The sequence below is a fragment of the Amaranthus tricolor genome, chromosome 12 (assembly GCF_026212465.1).
Source record: "Amaranthus tricolor cultivar Red isolate AtriRed21 chromosome 12, ASM2621246v1, whole genome shotgun sequence".
Lineage (NCBI taxonomy): Eukaryota > Viridiplantae > Streptophyta > Magnoliopsida > Caryophyllales > Amaranthaceae > Amaranthus > Amaranthus tricolor.
Window position 1 is genome coordinate 20,009,323 of NC_080058.1, and position 24,405 is coordinate 20,033,727.

At 31.8% G+C, this 24,405-nt stretch overlaps 1 protein-coding gene across 1 annotated transcript; it reads right to left on the reverse strand.

Annotated features, from left to right (window-relative positions):
* Nucleotides 1–389: 389 nt before the first annotated feature.
* LOC130828761 (probable inactive purple acid phosphatase 29) lies at nt 390–21,199 on the reverse strand. The gene is made up of 4 exons (XM_057694732.1): nt 20,551–21,199; nt 19,508–19,929; nt 832–1,276; nt 390–750 (listed from the first exon to the last, which is right to left on the reverse strand). The coding sequence occupies exons 1-4, from the start codon at nt 20,861–20,863 to the stop codon at nt 710–712; spliced, it is 1,221 nt and encodes a 406-aa protein (XP_057550715.1). The 5' UTR covers nt 20,864–21,199; the 3' UTR covers nt 390–709.
* Between the last annotated feature and the right edge of the window lie 3,206 nt (nt 21,200–24,405).

Consider the following 24,405-nt stretch of genomic DNA (forward strand, 5'->3'; position numbering starts at 1 on the left):
AAATCTCTTCAAAAGATGATAACTCATTAATTTCTTGAGTTGCTTATGTTAGCTGTGTTTTGTTTTACTATATTGTATAAATATGTTGAAATTATTCGATAAATTAATAAAAATTTGAGAAACTAAAATCAATCAATCAAAAAATTCTTGTAGTTTCGACTTGCTCTCAGTGAAAATCGGTATGGGTTTAAATAAGTTTAGTTAAACATCGATTCAAATTTACCTCAATAAAAAATTAATTTAGGTTAAGTCGATTTTAACTGAAATAAAAATGCAGAAAGAAACATAAATATGTTGAACAAAATATTGATAGTTGTTCAGTTTACTTTTTTGGTGAATTAACTACTATAGTAGGTCATTGCGTTACCCAAGTTACTTTAGATAAATACCCCTAAAGTTAAAATTATTTATGATTACTCAATATGCGAAATTAATGTAGGAAAATCAAAAAAATATTTGATTATTCGAGATAGTGTTTTCTTAAATGAAAATAAGCACCATAATTTAGGAAAATAACATACTCTCTTAACAACCATGTTGACCTATTAATAAAAGACAATTCAGGAAACTAAAAACATTGAATAATTTATAAAAGTGTAAAGCTATAACTTACTATTTTACTCGCTCATAATTTTGGAAAATAGCAAACTATTACTATTTAATTCGGGAAACTAAAATCTACTTAAGAAGCTTACTGTTTTCCGCTATTTTATTCGGTCATAATCGAATTCAACGACCCAGATCGATCACCTGCATAAATAAGTCATCAGTAAAATATATCGACACATAAATATTAGAAAACTTGTTCAAGAAAATTAATGAGTAAAATACCAGTAGAAGCCCAAAGGACTTGAGGATCAATAACAGTTAGATGATCATCTTGGAGTCGCTTCCATGTAAGAATAGACTTAACAGGACCCCATGATCCGTCTTGAGTTTTATCCAACTTGATGTTGATCACCCTGGCTCTTCTAGGCCAACCAGGGATTCCATAGCCATGATATCCAAATCCAGCATCATAACAAAGTTGAATGTCACAATGCTTTCCACAATAGTCGTTTACATGACCATGTCCAACAAAAGCAGCTTTGATATCTCCTGCTGCCAGCATTGTGTCGAAGAATCCTGAATTCACTCCTGGGCAGATCACTTTCTCTTGCTTTTCACCCACCATTTGGGAATCTGTAATGTTGTTGAATTCAGGTATTGGAATGTGGAAGAATACTAACCCTGGAGCTGGCTGCTCTTGTGCTTCTGGTGCACTCATGTAGGCTTCCTGCAGATTAGATATTAATTAGTAGTCAATTACAAATACAATCATCATTCTGCTTTCCTAAATCAAGATTTAGACAAGTTCTGCTTCCGAAATTAAAGTCAGGTTGTTTTGTAGCTGCACATTTGAAACTTAAACATGTCTATACCTAAAAAGTAATACAAGTCATAAAGGAACCAATTCAATTAAAAACTTCAGTTGATATGTCCTACTACCTCTATCCACAAATTAAAAAAAAAACAAAAAAAAATATTTGCTATTTCATTAAAAAATAAAAAAACATGTTTTTCCCTTGAATATAATAAATACTTTTTAATTATTAATTCATTATTTTTCTATGATAAATATTAATTTTAAGTATTATGAATATTAATATTATTTATTTTTATAATAAATATTAATATTATTTATTATGAATAAATTTATTAATTTAGGATGTATTTTAATTTTAAATATTTTTCTTAAAGAAAATTTAAGTTATATTTAAATCAATTATATAGATAATACAAATTAAAATGTAAACTTTTTTCTTTTATTTTCATATTACTATCTTCTATGAATAAATCCATAAATGAAAGATTCGAGAAATAACTTCATCGAAATAACCAAAATGAGAAAAAGTCTTGAGGAAGTCCGAAGTAAAGATAAGTCTTGAGATATTCGAAATGAGAGATGAGAAATCAAAAATGAAACTCTGATAGAATTCAAAAATGTGTTCTTTTAATTGTCCACTTCTAAACCGACAACAGCCTGGCGACCACACAAAAAAAGGTGATAGAAAGCAAGAAGACCACACCAAAAAATGTCTGGGGCGCAGCCACACCAACGCTATTTTATAATAACAATAATACTAATAACAATATTAAAATAAATATCGACGCTTGTCTACGGCCCCAGGTCAAAGCCAACTGTGCTGAAACCTTAGGCCATAGTCAGGCCATCGCCAATTAAAAAAATATATTTGAACTGTTAAATTCATGCTTAAAAATATTTACTTTGGTTATGTTTTGCTCTTTGTTGGGTTAGTTTGCTTAAAATCATGGTTATTGGTATTGTATTAGTTATTGTAGTTTTTGTTTTTGGGCTAGCCCGAGTGAAGGGAACAATATGGATAAAATCATAAAATGCATGATTTGGGTTAATTTGTTGCAGGACCGGCCCTAGACGGTGACCTTGAGGGTAGGCAAGGGGTGCTACCGCCCAGGGCCCAATGTTTTTAGGGGCCCAATTACAGGTTGAAAATGTACAGGTAAAAAAAATGATTTTCATCCGTATTCATTAGGTACAATAATCTTGAAAAAGGAGAATGAGTAAAGTAAGTAAAACGGTCATTGATCTCAACAGTCATACGTATTAATTAAGTAAAAAAACAAAAGATTTTTGGGTTATTCCTCATTAATACATTAATGACTTTTCAATTCCCAATTTTACCACTTTATGCCCCTTCACCAATAAACTTCATTTTTCAAGTAAAAAATTCCAATTTTCTATCACCATTTTCAAATTCCGACTTCTATTAGCATCAATTTGTTGGTTTATTTCAGTTTGTGGTCATGAATTTGGGCATTCATTTATGAAAGTTTTCCCTGGTAATTTTTTAGTCCTCTTTTCTTTGTTTCCAAATTACTTTTAAACTACACTATGTATATGTTTTTTTAAAGTGCAATTTTTAATTATTTGTTGAATTATTAGTTGAAATTGCTGATACTTTTTTATCATATTTTGTTTGAATATAAATTTAATTTTTGGTTTAATTTCGTTTTGATTATATTGTGAGTATGTCTTTTATTTGATTCATTTCGTTGACATTATATACTACTTGTTAGGCTATTGATGTGGTAGTTTTTCTCGCAATCTTCAACTCTCAAGTCATTTTCCTGCGAAATCTTTGCAATTTATGGCTTCTCTAAGTCTTTAAGGTTAGTAAGATTAGCATCTTGGTGAGAGCAAATATATATACATCGCATAATTCATAATAGATTTTTGGATACTAATGGACAAAGTTGAATTTTTTGACCATGAATATCAACGTGACAACAAAACAACATAGGAAGTACTACGAAAAGGGGCCTAATTTTTCCATTTCCCCTAGGGCCTATAAAATCAGAGAAACGGCACTAATTTGATGCAGTCTTTATGTTCTGGTATTATGGGTCAGAGGTAGTGGCAGATCTATTCACAGGCACCCCCTAACATATGCCTCAGGGGGATTTTTATTTGAAAAAATTTGATGCTGTTAGGGGTCCAAAGTACCATGTTTCATTTCATCAACATTCAAAAAAAAAACTCTTACTCTTCTCTCTTTTCCTCTAAAAGAAAAGCAAAACTACTCTAAAACCCTAAAGACTCATGCGTCTGTCGCCGCCCACCTGCGCTTGTCGTCGCCCATTTGCACCTGCCGCCTGCTTACCTACGACCTCCGGCCAGCCGTTGCCGTCTATTTGCCTGCCGCTGCCCTGTTCGCTGCCTTTCTCTCCTCTCTTCTACTAAAAAAAACTCTACAATCAGAATTTTTGTTTTTTGAACGTATTTTCACTCATTTTAATCTTAATCTTTAATTCTTTATGTTCTCATCGTTTATCATAATCTATAATCATGATGTTTTACTTTCTCTATCTTAATCTCAATCTTGATTTTGAATTTTGTTAGAATGTTATATTTTTTTTATGTTATTTAATTGAATTATTGAATATTTGTTAATGTTATGTAAATGTGTTTGTTAATTTTGAATAATTGAATGTTTCTTGACTTTTTTTTGTTTATCTTCTTTGAGTAATTAAATATTTGACTAATTGAATAATTGAACATTTGTGAATGTGTTTTGATGTTCTTGCTAGAATTCAAAAATCAATATAGAGAAAACAAGAGAGTATTGTTTCTTTTTTTGCCGAACATTTCTAATCCTACTCCATCATCTATTCCTTCTCAAGATTAAGAGAAAGAAAGTGAAACGGTTCAAACTCCAACCCCAATAAATAAAGGAATATTAACTTTCATTGATGTTTTGAATCTTCCTCAAGATCCCAGAAAAAGGAGAAAAATGTCTCAATTTCACCCAAGTGACCAAGATATTGTTAGAAGAGAACATTGTTCAAGAAATACTTGTCAACCTTATAAACATGAATTTAAATTCACAAAGTTTGGGATAAAAAACCGTAGATTTAATCTGAAATGGTTTGATAAATACAAAACATGGCTTGAATATAGTGTTGAGACAGATGCAGCTTTTTGTTTCGCTTGTTATTTATTCAAGGATGATAATGTTGGACAACATTCTTTTGTGATGGATGGATTTCATAATTGGAAACGGTCGGATTCTTTGATGTACATGTTGGTGCAAATATGAGTGCTCATCGAATAGCAATGAAATGACTTGAAGATTAATTCAATCTCAGCTGCTTTGTTTAAGCAAGATGAAGAAGCTAAAATTAAATATCGAAGGAGATTAGAAGTTTCCGTTAAGTGCTTGAGGTGGCTTATAGTTCAAGGCATGCCATGTCTGGTTCATGATGAAAAACAAGATTCACTAAATAGGGGTAACTTAATTGAACTTTTAAAATTTCACGCGGAAGGTAGACCTGATGTTGAAGATGTTGTGCTGGACAATGTGCCGAAAAATTGTCAAATGATAACTCCTTCAATTCAAAAAGAAATCATTAATGCTTGTGCAAAAGAGACCACCAAAGCAATTGTCACAGAAATCGGTGAAGAGTGTTTTGCTATTCTTGCTGATGGTTTCTCATCTTTTGATTTAAAAAAATTGTATGGCTTGCTTTAGTCGTTGTGATTTCTCATCTTTTGATACAATAAAATTGTTGAATCTTGCTAAATTTTATCCAAATAAGTTTCCAAATGAAGATTTGATATTCTTTGAGGAATCGCTTCAAAGTTTCATTAGTGATGTGAGAAATGATGACTGATTCTTTGATGTGAAGACTCTTAATGAACTATCCATTAAACTTGTTGATACAAGGAAGCATGAAACTCATTCAGATGTCTATAAGCTGTTGAAATTGATATTTCTTCTTCCAGTGACGACATCAATTGTCGAAAGATCATTTTCTGGAATGACTCACATAAAAAGCAAAGTGCGAAACAGCATGGGAGAACAATTTTTGAATGATAGCTTAGCTACCTTTTAGGAGAAGGATTTGTTTCTCAATGTTAGTATTGATACTATTATACATCGATTCCAAAATATGAGAACTAGGCAAGAATAATTGAAGTTTGTTCGTTGCTTTATATTTCATTTTGTTGGACTATGTTTTCATTGTAGATTTGAACAATTGTAGTTTGTTCGTAACCTTTTATATTAATTTGGCTTTGTCTTAGAATTATTGCACTTCTACAAGTCATTTTGCCGAAATAAAAAATATTTTAGTTGTTAATTTTACAAATGAACCTTTGACGAAATTTCGTTCATTTGTTAGTGCCCCAGGAGACTCTAAATCCTAAATCCGCCACTGGTCATAGGGTATGACCAAAGATTCACTCCTATTTCGAAATGAGCAAAGTTGAGTAAGAGCTTAGCTCTTGAGCTTGAAGGTAAAGTCTCAATCTAATTAACCATCAACTTAAAAGTTAGAAAATTGTTTGGTTTCACCATGTATACTAATGATGAAGTAGTATAAAAGCCAAACACTACCAGGTCATTCTAGTCACCTTAGAAAGTTCATGAAGGAGGTTGCCTATATGTTCAAGTTTAATGATATAGTCTTATGAATGGTTAATAGTAGGTTGAAATAATGAAATTTGATGAATTAAAGAAGGTAAATGTTTAGAAAGCTACACCTTTCTCTAACCTAATGACTACACATTCCATAAGGCAAGAAGTGAGAAAGACCTTGGTTAAGTTCCCACGTAAACAACAGTCTTTTGAACAACTAAAAGATTAGTATCATGGCAGAGCAAGGCCCCAATTCTAGAAGGTCAATTTTGGCTTCCCATGATTAATTTATGTTCTTTGAGACGATCTTATCGTGGAGCACTCTTTAACAATTGGCTGAATAGCCCAAACTAATACAATTATTAGCATATAGACTCCTTATTTCGAAGTTGTCTCATCAAAAGACAACCTCTCGCAAGAGTAGCTCCTAATATTTTAAGAAAAACACTTCCTTTATGTTTTTTACTTGCTCGAATTTCCATTTGGGTGTTTTTAAATACATACATCCTTATTAGAAGTGTTCTTTGGGACACGTAGGGATGGATCGGAGATCTTTCTTGATAGGTCAGGTTGGGCTAGGTCATATTATTTTTTATAACGGGTCGGGCCAGGCCAACGGCCCATTCCGTCCCTCATGGCCCATTTATGTAAAACATTCTCATTATATTAATTAATTATGAAATCAATTTTATAAATATTAATTATATTACCTAATACAGCATATATTGTAAAATTTTAAATATATAAATATTAATCAAATAACTACCACTAGCCGTTAAAACACTTTAAAAATTTTAATTACTATTTAAAATTTGTTCAAGTTGACATTAGAAAGTATTTAAAGCCCGACTTGTTTTAAGTTTTTCCTTGTCCAACCAGAAAGTGGAGTAACCTTATGAGTTTTACATCTCAAGATGACAAATTACTAAAGCTGCTTATGGGTGGGTTACCTACCAGGCTCAAAAGACGGGCAGGCTTGGACAACAGTTTCAAAAAAAATATAATATTTGGACCTGTACTACTTGTCCTCCAAGTTAAGCGGGCGGGTAGCGGCACAAATGTAATACCGGTGTGTAAACCCGTCTGCCTACTTATTTAATAGATATACAATTTTCTAAAATATATTATATGTGATTAATTGTTTCTATGCTTTTGCTTCAGATCACAAGTAGGCATCTTTATTTTCATGCTTAGATGTACTTTTCTTAGGTGCAAAAAATCTTTGAACTCACAAGACACAACATACTAAAGCTTTAATCCAAACAATACGAAAAGTCGTTAGTTATAAACTAACAATATATAAGAACATAAATATGTAAATTAGTTTTTTACTTAATTATAAATTAAAAATTCGTTTGTCTACGAATCCTGCCTGCTAAGAAAGAGGATGGGGACTATTAATATTTTGGGCCCGCAGGCAGGATTTTAGGGCCAGGTTTGGTCTGCATCCAAATCCACCCACGAATACCTTGACAAATTATCATTCACAAAGAAACAACAAAGATCAACATTGTTGCCCTTTTGTTGAGCAACATTTCTCATAACTTCTTTGGCTTTGGAAAATTTAGCCTTCAACGCGTCTAGCGTATTAACAAATGCAAAACCTTAGTTTGGTCCATCTCCAACAATATACCAGTATAAAATCAACCCATTCAAACAAACCATGTCTTAATTCAAGGACTCTTTGTTGTAAATCACAAATTATCGTTCAATGTTGTGATTTCGCTTTCTTTACGTTGTGTCAAGCTCCAAATCTCACCTTAATGGAGGTGAGTTCAATCACCTCGTTGCTTACTATTTGGCTTGCACATTTGAGAATGAAGTTATGAATGCAAAGAAGTATGGGTGCATATGCTTTGGATCACTCAATGAAGTGATAGACGAGGATGATTTAGAATGCCTTAATGAAGGGAAGGCACGAAGATTGGGAGGATTTGAAGACCACTCGACCAGTATTTGCTACAATCCAGTAGGTTCTATGAATCCGCTCACCTGGTGGAGCATGGCCCGCTCGATCGAGCAACTTTCAGTGCCCAAAACAGAATGTTTCTATTTTATGCGGGTTTTCTTGTAGGCTTTCAAATATGACATGGGACTATATAATGGATCTTAGGGATTCATTAGGGTTCAATAGAGTGCCTAATACTCAGAATCAACTATCATTTTAACTAAGAGAGTTCATTCTACTTGCATTAGGGCATTTGAGAGAGATTGACATCAAAGGTTCAATCTTTACTTTGAGAGGTTGTTCTCAAAGGTTGTGTGAGTTGAGTCATTAATATATTGTTGAGTATATTAATGATAAGATACTTCTTTTGAGGGAGAGGTATCCTTAAAGATACCTCATATATCTTGTGTTTTGTGTTCTCTATTGTTGTGCTCAGTTTTTGTTGCTTTCTTTGTGCTTTCTTTTTTCTTGTTTGTTATTCATCATTGTCATACCCTATTCATCTTTGTGCTTTTGGTGAGATTTGTGGGTTGTTTGGTAGGTGAAAGTTAGGGTCTTTGGTGAAGAAACAAGATGGCAAAGTTTTATATTCCATTGTTTGATAGAAAATGAATTTTTCAGTGTGGAGAAGCACCGTAGAAGACTTGTTGGTGCAACAAGGGATTGATGATGCTCTTGAGAGATCCAAGCCAACATCAATGGATGAAGGGAAGTGAGTGGCTATGAAGAAGAAGGTGGTGAGCACTATTAGGCTTGCCGTTGCACCCAAAATCAAGTATAATTACTTGAAGGAGACTGACCCTGGTGTGTTGTTGGAGAAACCTCAAGCGGTGTATGCTTCTAAAAATCTCTTACCAACAAATTTTGCTCGAGATGGGAGTTGTATCAACTCATGAAGGAGGATAATACAAGTATGCAAGATAATATCAACAAATTAACCAATTTGTGTGCCAATTGTTGAATGCCGATGAGAAGCTTTCTGATGAGGGGAAAGCCTTACTACTCTTGGCTTCACTTCCTAAGAGCTATAAGAATATAGTTCAAACGTTGCTCCATGGGAGAGAATCTATCACACTCGATCAAGCATTTGTGGCGTTGAGAGAGAATGATAGGTTTTTAGAGAAACATGATGGGGAAGACAAGTAGGGGAGTAGTGAGGCACTATTTGGTGAGGGTTCAAGAGGGAGAGCAAAGGACAAGGGTTATCAAGCTAGGGGGAATTCTCAAGGGAGAAATGACTATAGTAACGAGGAGTGTTACTATTGTAAAAAGAAGGGGCACATTCAAATGATGTGTAAGGAGATGAAGGAAGACCTCAAGAGATGAAAGACTTGAGGGTTGGAAGAAGAGATGGTGAAAGTAGCGGGGATGCCGCTCTAGGCTTTGTGGATGATGATGACTATGATGGTGCGCTTCTTATTGATGGGGGAGTGACTCATAATAAGAAATGGGCGATTAACGCCGGTTGTTCATTCCATATATGTTGTGAGAAAGAGAAGTTTGCTAAGCTTAGCTATGTTGATGAAGGCCTTTTCACTTTGCCAAATGATGAGAGGGTGAAGGTGGAGGGTATTAGTGAGGTTGTGATTATGACACGTAATGGTGTCAAGAGAAGGCTAGGTGGTGTGAGGTATGTTCCCAAGCTTGAGAGGAACCTCATCTCACTTGGTAGATTGGAGTCAAAGGTATGCACCTTCAAAGCTAGTGATGGGTTCTTGAAGGTCATTAAGGAGAGCATGGTGCTCATGAGAGGGAGAAGGAGTGAAAGCAACTTGTATGTGTTACAAGTTGATGGTGGTTGCCTAGGCCACATGGATGATTGCAAGTCACCCAAGAAGGTGACATTTGATGATGATGAAAGATTTGAGCTTGAGGGGGAGATTGTTGTGTCAAGCTCCAAATCTCACCTTGATGGAGGTGAGTTCGATCACCTCGTTGCTTACTCTTTGTCTTACACGTTTGAGAATGAAGTTATGAGTGCAAAGAAGTATGAGAGCATATACTTTGGGTCACTCAATGAAATGATAAATGAGGATGATTTAGAGTGCCTTAACGAAAGGAAGGCACGAAGATTGGAAGGATTTGAAGACCACTCGACCAGTCGAGCAAGAGTAGCTCCGTCAAGCCAAGTCTCTACTACTTCATCCGCTCTCCTGGTGGAGCTTGGCCTGCTCGATCGAGCGACTTCTAGCGTCCAAAACAGAATGTTTCTATTTTATGCGGGTTTTCTTGTGGGCTTTTGAGGGGTTGTCTTAAGGCTCCCAAATATGACATGGGATTATATAATGGATCTTAGGGATTCATTAGGGTTTAAGAGAGAGCCTAATACTTAGAATCAACTATGGTTTTAGCCAAGAGAGTTCATTCTACTTGCATTAAGGCAATTGAGAGAGATTGACATTAAAGGTTCAATCTTTACTTTGAGAGGTTGTTCTCAAAGGTTGTGTGAGTTACGTCATTAATGTATTGTTGATTATATTAATAATAAGATACTTGTTTTCAGAGGGAGGTATCCTTAGATACTTCATATATTTTGTGTTTTGTGTTTTCCATTGTTGTGCTCTATTTTTGGTGCTTTCTTTGTGCTTTCTTTTCTCTTGTTTGTTCTTCACCATTATCATAACCCATTCACAACACTTTAGAATTTTCTTGTTAATCAGAAATAAAGGTGTAATAAAATATAAAGTCGACATGTTAAAAACCTGTGCCGACCTGCTAATTTTTAAAACCGTTCTAACTCGTTAAAAGTCCGACCCTTTTAAAAAAAGACAATTTTTTATTAAGACTGTCATATCGTGAGACGGCTTAATATGGGCTGGCCCAATATTTAATTTTAAAAAACCTAAAAAAACAACTCGTCTTATATGAGACTGTCTCAACATGGGACGGGCCCATATATTAGCTTATTTCTTTAATTAATTACTTTAAAATCATAAGTGATCGTTTTAAGATTATAAGTAATAACTCTAAAATTATAAAAAAATAACTATTTTAAAATTATAAATGACCACTTTAAGACAGAATGTGTGTATTGGGTCAGCCCAATAAAGATGGTCTCACCGTGAGACCGTCTCATTTAAGAATTAGTGAAAAAAACACTATTTTTGATTTACTTAATTGAATTATTTTTGAAAAAGGACATTAATTGGGCTATTTGTATGAACCCCTCTCACCATAAGATGGTCTCATAATTAACGGACTTGACCCTGTTATGATGGGCCGGATCACATGCTTTTAATAGGCTCCTAGCATTAATTAAATGCTCCCCCTATAAAAAAAAAAAAGAAAACGCACTCATTTACTTCTTTAACATCAATTATGTATTTCTTACATATTTAATATCCTCACTTCAATAATTTGATCCCCACTGTTTTCCACCATCTTTTCATTCTCCAACTTTTCTAATTATTTAAATATTCTATACTTAAATTGAAAAATTAATCATTTTCTCAGATCCTCCCTCTAATTCAACATTAACGTCTCATTTGCTTTATGCACTTATTCAATCCTTAATATCTCTAATATTGCATTATTAAAAATTATGAAAAGTTAATATAAATAATCCTTGCATTGAAACGAATCAAACAAGATCCCACATGACTATGTTTTAACTTGTAGATTAATAATAAAATACAAATTTAGAGTAAGAGATGGACAGTGTCCAAAAAGCAAAGAAAATGTTAGTGTTAAATTGGAGGGAGTATACTAGTACTAACAAGTGTTAAATTGAAAAACTAGTCATTTTCTCACACTTATTTTGTGTGTACTTTCTCTATATAATGTATCTAAAAAATAGTACTCCTTGAAAATTTAGAAAGTGTTAAAACTTAGAGAGATAAGGAGGAAATAGAATGAGTAAAAGTTAGAAGATAGAGATGTTTTTATTCATTGGTGTGATTTTTTACATTAGTGAACTTCCATATTTATATGCAAGTTCAACTACAATTACATTGAATGCATTCACATTAGGGTAAATTCATTAATTACCTTTCACACTATATTCATTAATTACCTTTCACACTATATTTCAACACTCCCCCTTGAATTCACATTCTAATTATGTAAAAAAGAGTAAAATATTATTACAATATTTCTATTTAATACTGCCTCATTAAAAACCTTGTCAGGAAAAACCCAATGGGATAAAAACATGAACGAAGGGAAAAAGAGTGCAGTAAATATGATTCTCCCCCTGAGTTCAACAAATATCTCGTAGATGACACATTCCAATTTTATATACAAGTTGCTCGAATCTCTTTGTTGGAAGGGACTTTGTGAATTGATCTATAAGATTTTCACGTGATTGAATTTGTTTGACTTTTATTATTTCGTACTTCTGGAGGTCATGTGCAAAGAAAAAGTTTAGTGCTATGTGTTTGGTTCTATCCCCTTTTATGAAGCCTTCACTAACTTGTTCAATACAACCGATATTATCTTCAAAAATTACAGTTAGAGAATTTATTATTGAGTTTATCCCACATTCTTCTTGAATGTGACCAATTACGGACCTTAAACAAACGAATTCTCTACTTGTTTCATAAAGGGCGATCAATACTGCATGATTTGATGATGTAGCTGTCAGTGTCTGTTTCGTGGATCTCCAAGATATTGGGTACCTCCATATGTGAATACATATCCATTTTTTGATTTAGCCTTATGGGGGTCTAATAAGTATCCAGCATCTGAATATCCAACAAGAGTAGCAACTTGCTTTGATCTATAAAATAGTCCAAGATCTTTAGTTCCTCGAACGTAGCGCAACAAATATTTTATCCCATTCCAATGTCTCTTTGTTGGTGAATTGCTATATCTAGCTAATAAATTAACAGCAAAAGCAATAACAGGTCTCGTATTATTAGCTAGATACATCAGAGCTCCAATTGCGCTTAAATATGGCACTTCAGGGCCAAGAATCTCCTCGTCTTCTTCACAAGGTCGAAATGGATCATCTTTTGGTTTTAATGATCGCACTATCATTGGAGAGCTCAGCGGATGAGCTTTGTCCATATGAAATCTTTTTAGGACTTTTTCTGTATAGTTGGATTGGTGTACAAAGATTCCACCCCTTAAGTGCTCTATTTGTAATCCAAGGCAAAACTTTGTTTTCCCAAGATCTTTCATTTCGAATTCTTTCATCAAATATTTTGCAGTTTGTTCAAGCTCTTTGAGAGTTCTAATGATATTTAAATCATCAAAACATAAACTGCAATTATAGAAAATCCTGATTAAGTTCGTTTAATAAATACACAAGGACTGATTTGATCATTTATGAATCCTTCTTTCAGGAGATATTCACTAAGACGGTTATACCACATTCTTCCAGATTGTTTTAGTCCATAAAGTGACCTTTTCAGCTTTATGAAAAACATTTCTCGTGATTTGTGGTTTTCTGGCAACTTAAGTCCTTCAGGGACTTTCATATAAATGTCTGTATCAAGTGAACCATATAAATATGCGGTCACAACATCCATAAGTCGCATTTGCAAACTGTTTGAGACAGTTAGACTTATCAACAATCTTAATGTAGTCGCATCTACTATTGGAGAATACGTCTCTTCATAATTAATCCCTGGTCATTGGGAAAAACCTTGTGCTACAAGTCGTGCCTTATATGTAACCACTTCATTTATCTCATTTCTTTTTCTTACAAACACCCATTTATAGCCGACCGGTTTTATACTATATGGTGTTTGGGTAATTTGTCCAAAAACTTCTCGTTTCTTAAGTGACTTTAATTCCGCTTGAATAGCATCTTTCCATTTTGGCCAATCATTCCTATGCCGACATTCTTGTATCGTTCTTAGTTCTATATCATTTTCATCAAGTGTTATTTCGGTAGCGATTGAATGAGCAAGTGCATCATTAACAATAACATTCTTTCGATTTATTTGTCTTTTAGTTGAAATGTAATTAATCGAAATTTTATTGTTATCTTTGATATCATTATTTTCTTCTTCTCTGAGATTTTCATCCTCATCTTCAAAACTTCTTTCTTTACAATTCATTGAAGAAGTAATATTGATAACATTTGCCATTTCATTCAACCTTTTGGATTTTCTTTGTTTCAAATCCTTTGAACCAAGTGGTCTTCCACGCTTCGGGCGTGCAATAGATTCATTTTCGGTGGCTTTGTTATCAGTGGGAATTTCAATTCGTGCCGGAATATTTGCCGCAGGAATATATGATTTTGTCACTTGCTTTGTTTCTAGAAATGCATCAGGTAATCTGTTTGCAATATATTGATTATGGACAATTAGTCTAACTTCTTGTTCAGAAGCATTCGTTTTTGGATCATATATTTTCAAATGTAATGCATTCCATGTGAGATCTATTTCCTTCTTATTTGGGTCCACTTTCTCTCCCCCTAAGGATGGGAATATTGTCTCATTAAAATGACAATCTGCAAATCTAGCATTAAATAAATCACCAGTCATTGGTTCTAAATATTTGATAATTGACGGGCATTCAAATCCAACATAAATTCCCATCCTTCTTTGTGGACCCATTTTTGTACGTTGGGGTGGTGTAATAGGGACATATACTGCACATTCAAATATTTTCAAGTGTGATATATTTGGTTCTCGACCATGCACTAATTGCTGTGGTGAATATTTATGATAAGCACTTGGTCTCAATCTTATCAATGACGATGCGTGTATTATTGCATGGCCCCATGCAAATGATGGCAATTCGACCTCATTAATAATGGTCTTACTATTAATTGGAGTCTTTTAATCAATGATTCAGCCAGACCATTTTGAGTATGAACATGAGCTACTGGATGTTCTACGTCAATTCCAATTGACGTACAATAATCAATAAAAGTTTCAGATGTAAAATTCTCCGGCATTGTCAAGCCTTATTCGCTTAATTGTATAATCTAGAAATTGATTTCTCAATCGAATGATTTGAGCAAGTAATTTCGCAAATGCCACATTTCTAGTTTGTAGGAGACTTACATGTACCCATCGTGTTGAGGCATCAATCAATACCATAAAATATCTAAATGGCCCAGAAGTAGGATTAAATGACCCACATATATCTCCATGAATTCTTTCCAGAAATTTAGGAGTTTCAGTTGCAATTTTATTTAAAGATGGTCTAATTATCAATTTGCCTTGTGAGCATATAGAACATGATAATTCATTTGGTTGGAAAATTCTAATTTCTTCATTGAATGCCCAATTGAATTTTCAATAATTTTTTGCATCATTCCCACAACAAGTGACCCAATCGGTCATGCCATAAATTCATCATTTCTTTATTATCTAACTTCTGGTTAGACACCATGTTTATCTCAACAGGTTTTATATTAATGCGATATAATCTCGATGAGTATGCTGGTAATTTTTCATGAATGCTTTTCTTGCCGCATTTTTCAAATGTGACACATAAATATTCAGTATGATTTTCAGTCATTGTTTCTAAATGATAACCATTTTGGCGTACATCTTTAAAACTTATGAGATATCGTCGAGATTTACTCGAATATAAAGCATCATTAATTACTAGTTTTGTCCCATCAGGAAGTATTATTTGAGCTTTTCTATATCCTTCTATTAGTGTAGTAGTTCCAGAGATTGTGGTGACATCTGTTTTCACCATCTTCAACTCAGAAAAATATTTTTTGTTCTTTAGGATAGTGTGAGTTGTTCCACTATCTAGGAGGCATTGATATTTGAATCCATTTTTTTCAAACTGATCAATATCTTCATATTAAATAAATAGATAGTTAAAATAAAATTTCATTAACATTAGATGATATCAATACATAAAAAGGAGATTGCATATAAAAAAAAGGAAATACAACTAAATAAGCACCACAATATTGTTAAGAAAAATTCAAATATCTTCGTCGTATTCTTTATCATTTTCATCGCCATCTAAATAGAAGTCTGAAAGGTCAAGATTAGGCATTGACGTGCTTGCTTTATTATAAGGATCGACATTAGGCATTGAAGTGCTTGCTTCATTAAAGTTTGCTTCCACACCTTTACCCTTTTTTCTTTTGGGAAGCTAAATACAACTCCACCAAATGTTTGGCAGTACGACATGTACGTGCCCAATGCCCCGTCATGCCACATTTGTAACAAATATTTTCTTTTCCTTCTTGATGACTATTTTTATTTTGATATCCAACTTGTTTTCCCCTTCGAGAATTATTATTGTAATGACCATTTTGGCAATTTTGGGGAAAGTGGCCTCTACCAAATCCTTGAAACTTTCTACCATGTCCATTAAAATTTCCACGACCTTGTCCTAATCCTCTTCCTTGGGAATTTCCGCGTCCTCTACCACGATTATTATAATTTCCACGGCCTTTATTTTCAACAACATGTGCTTTAGGCACATGTGTTTTAGTAGAGTGTGTCTCACGGATAGTTTGAGATCCAATAGGTCTCATATTATGATTTTTCCAGACAAGATCATTATGTTGTTCAGCCAGTGAAAGTACTACACTCAGATATGAATATCTTTTGAAATTTTTTTCCCTATATTGTTATTGCAGAATAATGTTTGATAAATGAAAAGTAGATGATGTGAGTTCAATCATTTCTGCATCAGTCACCGGGTGCTCAACAATATTTCAACATTGATGCAATTCGGTATAATGTTGAATTGTACTCACTGAGAGTCTTAAAATCAGAAAATCATAAATTCTTCCACTCATGGCTAGCTTGTGGAAGAAGCACCCTTTTGTGGTGATTAAATCTTTCAACAAGAAAGTACCACAATGTTTTGGGATCTTTTATGAATAAATTTTCGGATTTAAGGCTATCATGAATATGATGCCTCAAGAGGAGTAAGGCTTTGCCCTTTTCTTGATTTGTAGCTACCTTTATTTTAATAGCTTGAGTTCCCTCTATTGGATCCTTTTCTTTTACTTTCAATACAGTATGTTCAAGTCCTTGAGCTTCTAAGTTCATGATGGCATCTTCTTTCCATTCTAAGAATTTTTGTCCAATTAAGTCTAGTATGTTGAATAGTCTTTTGGTAATTTATGCCATACTTGCTACATAATATATATACTTGTTTTGTAAGTATATGACAATGCAATAATTCTTATATTTTCAAAATAATAAACCATTAGAAAAATTATGATGTTTTAATTTCATAATCTTCTTCCCCTTGGTTTGTTATGAATTTGTTGTAGATAATAAATTTATGAATAAATCAAGAACAAGAGAAATAATAATAATAATAATAATAATAATAATAATAATAATAATAATAATAATAACAAGGAGAAGAACGAAAAAAAAATTAAAGACAATAAATGCTAAAGAGGGTAAAAAAATAGCATTTACATAATATATTAGTATAATTTATCATACAAAATGCACTAACAAACAAAAGAAAATATGACAAAAAAATCATGTGCATTTTGTTTCTTCTTCTTCAAAATAAATTAGTTCTTCATAATTATTATAATTCCTAATGCTACAAGAAGGACCACCAAATCCATAATTAAGGAGATATATAATTTGAGTTTGGCAAAATTATCTTCAAATCTAAAAGTATGGGAAGAGGAAGAAGATGGATTGTTTTTGTGATGTTGGTACATTGTCGATGGAAGGAAGAAGGAGAAGGAGGGTTTTTGATGTAAAGAGTAAAGTTGAAAGGATAAGGGGTATGAGGTAAAAAAATTGGGGTAATCCGATTTTATAGATGGTTATCCCAAATTGTACAATATACCGTATTATTTATGTATACTTAAAAGAAATACGTAAAGTAAAAGGTAAAAAAATGCACATGGATATAAATGCAAATACTGCAAATAAAAAAATGCACTTATAAATATATGAGAATAAAAAAATAATGCTAATCGTCCATTTAGGCGGTAAAGGAAAAACAATTAGCCAACCATATAGGCGGTTTAAAGAGTAACAAAAGAAATAAATAATACTAACCGTCCATTAAGGAGGTAAAAGAAAAAAACAATTAGCCAGCCATATAGGCGGTATAAAATAAAATAATAACAAAAGCATTAAAGTGTTCTTGTCATCCGTAAAGGTGACGTATTTGTCCAATAAATTATTTTATGGGTCATTTAAATTTATCTTGTAACGTTTAGTACTTGTTTCTCCCTCATCATCTTTGGTTCTTTTATTACTTGTTGAGTGTTTATTTTCAGTTGATGTTGTCGAGGCATTATTAGTTGGTTGTATTGATGAATTATTTGTTGGTCGTACTGGTGGAATATTAGTCGGTGGAACTAGTGGATTATTAGTTGGTCATACATGTGAATTACGAGTTGGTGGTATTGGTAGACCATTAGTATTATTGGGATTATTATGTCGGAGCTGATTTAAATCAGTCCTTGCTGGGTTTGTCCTGAAGGGTATGGAATTATGCTCAATTATAAAATATAAAAATGTGTTGAAAACATCTTGTATGACGATGTTGATACCATTTGATTGTTGGTCTATTTGTGGTTACTGATGAAGAAAAATGCTTAATTAGGTTTTAAAAATATTACCTTCTTGATTATTAAGGGTAGAGCTGGTACTGATAACGTGTTAAAACTTAGAGAGATAAGGAGGAAATAGAATGAGTAAAAGTTAGAAGATGGAGATGTTTTTACTCATTGGTGTGATTTTTTACATTGGTGAACTTCCATATTTATAGGCAAATTCATCTCCAATTACATTTAATGCATTCACATTAGGGTAAATTCATTAATTACCTTTCACACTATATTCATTAATTACCTTTCACACTATATTTCAACAGAGAGTAAATTTCAACGTAAAATTGACAGGCAACAACTTTTGCTTTTTTTTTGTTTTGTTTTTTTTCCAACTATGTAAATGGTACTTTGTAAACACTATTTATATTTACTTTTAATTTGTATTATGTTCTTAGTTTATAAGTTTAATTATAGTTAAAATTTTGTTTGTTCGTCTCAATGTGAAGGTTATTAATATAAACTTTTTATCTAATTTTTAATTAAAGATATTATGTATTGAATTAGTTGGCAAACATGAAAAAAAAGATAAACATTAATTTTGAATTGCAGCAGGGAGTATATAATACTCCCTTCTATTTAACTCATGTGTCTCATTTTAGTTTTTAGCAATTTTTAGGTGATCAAAATTGAAACTATATGGGAAGAAGAAAGAGTGCATTATCTTTCAATTTGATACGGGTAAAGTGAAAATAGTAAGTGTAAAGATGTGAAAATTTTAAGTTTTATTAAGGGTAAATTGATAAAGTTAACATATCTAAAATTGAAATGAAATATTTAGACTGATTTGATCCAATAAGAAAATAAGACACTTACGAATAATAATCCCTCCTATTCGCCCAATGTGTCTCATCTGACATTTCACTATTTTTTAGATGGTTAAATAAAACCACATTTGAAAGAAAAGTGTTTAATATGCATAAAGTAGAATTAAAAGGTGTGAAAAAAGTAGGTTTAATAAGAATAAATTAATAAAGTGAACACTTTTAAAATAAAAATAAGACATTTAAGGTGATTTGACCAAATAAGAAAATGAAACACTTAAAGTGAATAGAAGGGAGTAATAATAATAATAATAATAATAATAATAATAATAATAATAATAATAATATAGAGTAGCTAGATAATGAATGAAGAGTAGGTAATAATAACCTGAAGTTGTTTGGATGTGCGAAGAAACCAAGACTGCTGAGAAGGTTGAATCCACTCATATCCAACGTAGTAAAAAGGAGTGAAACTGTAAGTGTAATCACCACTATCAAGAAGATAAAGGTTGAGTACAGATTTGTTCTGTAAAGAGGAACCTTCTACTCCACCAACCTCCAAGTTATAGTTACCCCAACCCCAAATACTCTCTCCTTCTTCAAGATTTGCTGGGTTTTTCAGTGACAATGTGTTTTTCATACCTACTATGTATTCCATTACAACTTCTCTTGAAAGTCCAGTTTGTAGATAGTTTACATCATGGTTCCCTAATATTGCAGTCCATGGTTTGTTTGACTCAATTGCTGGCCCAAACATTTCGTCCATGGATCTATTGTAGTTATAGCAGTCTATTGTATGCACGTTGTCACCTGCACATCCAATTCAAATAAATACAACTATTAGGCTGTGACAATTATAATCACTGCGTTAGCACACTTGTGTCGAGGCACCCACAGGCTCAAGCCTCCAAATTCATGATTAATGAGCATTAACTTGCGTACATGCTTAATTGTTAGAATTAGTGTTCAAAATTAGAAACTAATTAGTAACTTCAATTTGAAGTTCTTATTAATACCTTAAAATTAGTTTTAAATCGTTATTTTGCAGAGTTTCTTTAATGGATAATTTAATTGCTAGAAATATAAGAGTTAGTTAGTGGATTATGTTTACCCAATATTTAAAGTTAATTTCCTTTAGTTAATATAGTTTTATAACTTGGTAAGTCTATAAAAAAGTTATTTCTGTTGAATTAATTATAATAGTTTTACTTTTATAATTATACCATATTTACTTCCTTTTAATCTTTTTCCTAATAAGACATTGAACCTTTTTCCTAAAATTATATAGTAGAATACTATTAAATTTGCAAGTTTATAATCCACTATTTTAATAATATAACATGTAAAATATATCGACAACAATCAGTTCATCATGATTATTATGATAAGACCATTATACACAGAAAAAAAAAAAGAAAAATAATAAGTTACCAGTGAAAACAATGAGGTCAGGGTTCTCAGCAGCAATAAAACGACGGAGATAATCAGTGGTATTAAGATCAGAGCAAGATTCCAATTGAGAAGGTAAGACATCAGTACAAGGAGTATCCTTGCCATTAGCGTAGTGGGAATCTGAGATTTGTAGAATCTTAAACTCTCCATTAGAGTTGAATCTTAATTTGCCCTCATATCTTGCTGACCCTGTTCCAACTACTACTATTAGGAGTACTACTATTAAACGCACACTAAATTCTTGTGGCTTCCAACTTCTTGAACAACAACATAGAAAGCCTGACCTCATCATTTTTTTATTCAATGATTTTCTTTGAAAGCTCAGATAGTCTGAACTGTACTTAACCAACTACATATATTCTGGTATGAAGTATTAATCTCAAAACAATAACTCTTTAATTTGCGTTAATCGTCCCACGAAAGTATATATCACTGTCACGTCACGTGTTGTTAAACCCAATTCTTATATTCCGCCACCCTTTTTATTTTATCGCCACCCCCCTGAGTAAATTACCATTTTACCTTTACTTTATAAAAAATTAACAACATTACTATTAAGGGTAAAATTCCTATATATACCACACTCCACCTAAAATTATTCTCACTACTACTAAATACAACTCACTAGAGCTATACTCAGTTTCCATTTAGAAACACAGGATTTGCACCCGTGCTGCACGAGGCACCAAGAAAAACAAAGTAGTCCCCAACTTTATTGGTTTTGCTTTTTATTTTTTATACTCCCCTCAAATTTGAGTTATGATATTTTATTTGTTTTTTCCAAGTTTGTTAATATACTAATTTAATTTATAGTATTACTGATTATAAATAATTAAAAATTATAAAATATTGATTTAATAATTTTTGTGTTGAGACGAATCATATAAGACCTCACTTAATTATATTTCAATTTATAAATTAAGAATTAAATATCAATTAAGAGTGAAATGTACATAGTGTTAAAAATAAAAATGAGACATTAATTCCGAATTCAAAAGAATACATGTATTTTTGATCCGTTTAATGAGATTCGCTTTATTTTATTTTCTAATTGTGACTCAAATTCTTTGTTTAATTCTCATAAATACATTCAACATACATTTCAAATCATTTATATACTTCTATGTCTAACGCTTCTCCATAAAAGACATTTTTTATTCACTTATATTTAGTTGAGACGGTCTATAATATAGACCTCTCAATATATGGGCTGACCCATATTTCAAATTTTAAAAAAAATTAACAAAAATAAAATGAAAACTGATTCTGATGAGCGGTTTCTTAATCACTCCTCAATAACTTTTCAACTTCCATCTCCCTAAATGTATGAATATATAACTACAAATGTTTTTATTACAATTCTCCAAAAATTAACCGCAGTTGTGTTCTTCAACATTACTATTTACCATCATTAATGAACCTTAATTTTTTTTTAAAAAAAATTTAGAAGAACCACAATAGTTTTTATTACCTTCCCCAAATAGTATACATTGTTATCTTCTTCAAAATTATTGTTTTTCACCATTGATGAAGCTTAATTTAAAAAATCCCACAGTCGAATTCAAACACTAAATTTTCCATTATATTATGAAAAACCGATTTTTTTCATTTTCAAGGGATAAATTAACGTGGGAAAGAGACAGTTAATGAATAGACTTTTTATATTCTCGAATATAATACACGCGCGTGGAAAGAAAGCAGCGATTTATTTTAAGAAAGCAGCAGTTTTTTTAAAAAAAAGAATTTAAAAAGGAGATGTAGGCCGAGCTATTTCGCTATACTATAGACGGTCTGAGAAGATCTGTATCCTTTTTCCTTACAACTCTCATCTTTTAACAAATGCTATAAGAGAGAGGGAGTAACTTACAAACTTAGACCAATACAATTAATTTAGAAGTACTTAACATTAATTTGGAGTGTATATAAACCACTCAGAACCAGTTGACCATTAATTTTGGATCATTTAAATTAGAACTGTTAAATTGTGTCTCCACCTAAAAATTTGAATCAGAATCTAAGTTAACCAATTTAAAAGTGTATTTTTTTGGTTTGTTGAATCGGTATGATTGGAATTGAAGTTGCACTTAAATTGGTTGATAAATGAGAATGGTATAATTGAATATAAATTGCAACCGATTGTAATAATCTATATATATTCTTTGGATTTTGACTGTTAGCTATAATTCCTGTAGTAATTAATGTTTGCTGACTGGTCTTATTTGGTATAAATACTTCTCAACGTATAATGTAAAATGAACATAATTAAGTGAGATCTTGTTTGATTTGTCTAAATATATTTTTTATGATATGAAATTAAAAATATCAAAGATTAAATTGTGCAATTGATAGAGTGAAAAAAAAAATTTGCAATATAAAAACCAGAGGAAATATAACCGTTATTAGAGTTTAAACTTAGTAGTGACTGAACTAAGGTATATCCAATATGGATTATGCACAAATCCATGGCAAACCATGCAAAACCCACTTAACATGAACCGAATTTAAGTGATTTTTGTAAATTCGAACCAATTATTAATCAAATTGACCCGATAACTTGAATGACACACACTAAAATTGACAAATACCCTAAAAATCTAACTGAGCTGAATAACTCTCGTAAAAATTGACTCGATAAAATTTTAACTGATGCTAATATATCATGTAGAAAAATACGAATATTTATTATAAGTATAATGAAATGAAAGAATAATAATACTATTAAAAAACTTAAATAATGAATAAAGAAGGATCTCAAAATTTCCTGCATGCAGCAAAGGCTCAAGGTGTTTGACAACACGTGACGTGACACTACCATGCGGCGGTTTCCAAGTGCACACACGTCCTTATCACTCGTAAATCGTCACCTGTATCGGTATTCTCATATCTTATTTACAAGTTATAAAGACTATTTTTAATTAGACCAATTTATTATATATTTTTTAAAATATTATAAATATGCATTAAGAATAATATAAGTAGATAATTAAAATATTAAAAGTAGAAATTAAAGATACAATAAGTAAGCATTAAGAATAATATAAGTTGACACTAAAAATACGATAAATAAATATTAATTTTTAATGGGGTAAATTTAAAATACGTCTCTGTGTCCAAACTAGTTGAATCTTATCATCACTTTGCTTCCAATTTCTACAATGTCTTTTATCATATGTGTAATTCTTTTAAGAAACTGGGTTGACAAGATAGAATGAAAATTAATTCATTTTAAAGTATTACTAAGTGTCTCATTTACTTTATGTACTTTATTCAATACACTTATTTAATTCTTAATATATCTAATTCTGTATAATTAAAAATTATAAAAAAAATTGATATTAATAAACTTTATATTAAAACGAATTTAATAAGATCATACATGACTATGTTTTAACTTATAAAATAAATAATAAAACATAATTTAATAGTGATAATTGAATAGTGTCGAAAAAGTAAATGAAACACCTAAGTTGAATATGAGGTAGTATCATAAAGTAATTTGTAAATAGCAACCTTCAAGTTTAGAGCTTTTGTGAGTTTACTGTCTCAATGGATTTTTTTTTTTAATAATTGCCACTAAAGTATCAAATTGTACACCATTCAAGCTAAGTAATCGTTAACCAACCCAAATGTCCTTTGACCAGTCTAAATAATCGTTGACCATTAGTCCATTACTAATTATCTTTGACATTTGTTGACCATCCCTGATCACTTCTAACTTTTCTAATTACCCATAATACCCATGTGTTTTAGCACTTTAACATCGTTTTTACCTATCCTCATGATATCTGTAACAGACTAGAAATTCTTAATTTTAATCTTCCGATTAATTATTCT

Coding starts and splice junctions, on each gene's coding strand:
- LOC130828761 (XM_057694732.1), bottom strand. CDS start 20,863: ATGATGAGGTCAGGCTTTCTATGTTGTTGTTCAAGAAGTTGGAAGCCA. Junction 1,277..19,507: donor GCACATCCAAACAACTTCAG/GTTATTATTACC, acceptor TCTAATCTGCAG/GAAGCCTACATGAGTGCACC. Junction 751..831: donor AGTCCTTTGGGCTTCTACTG/GTATTTTACTCA, acceptor TTATTTATGCAG/GTGATCGATCTGGGTCGTTG.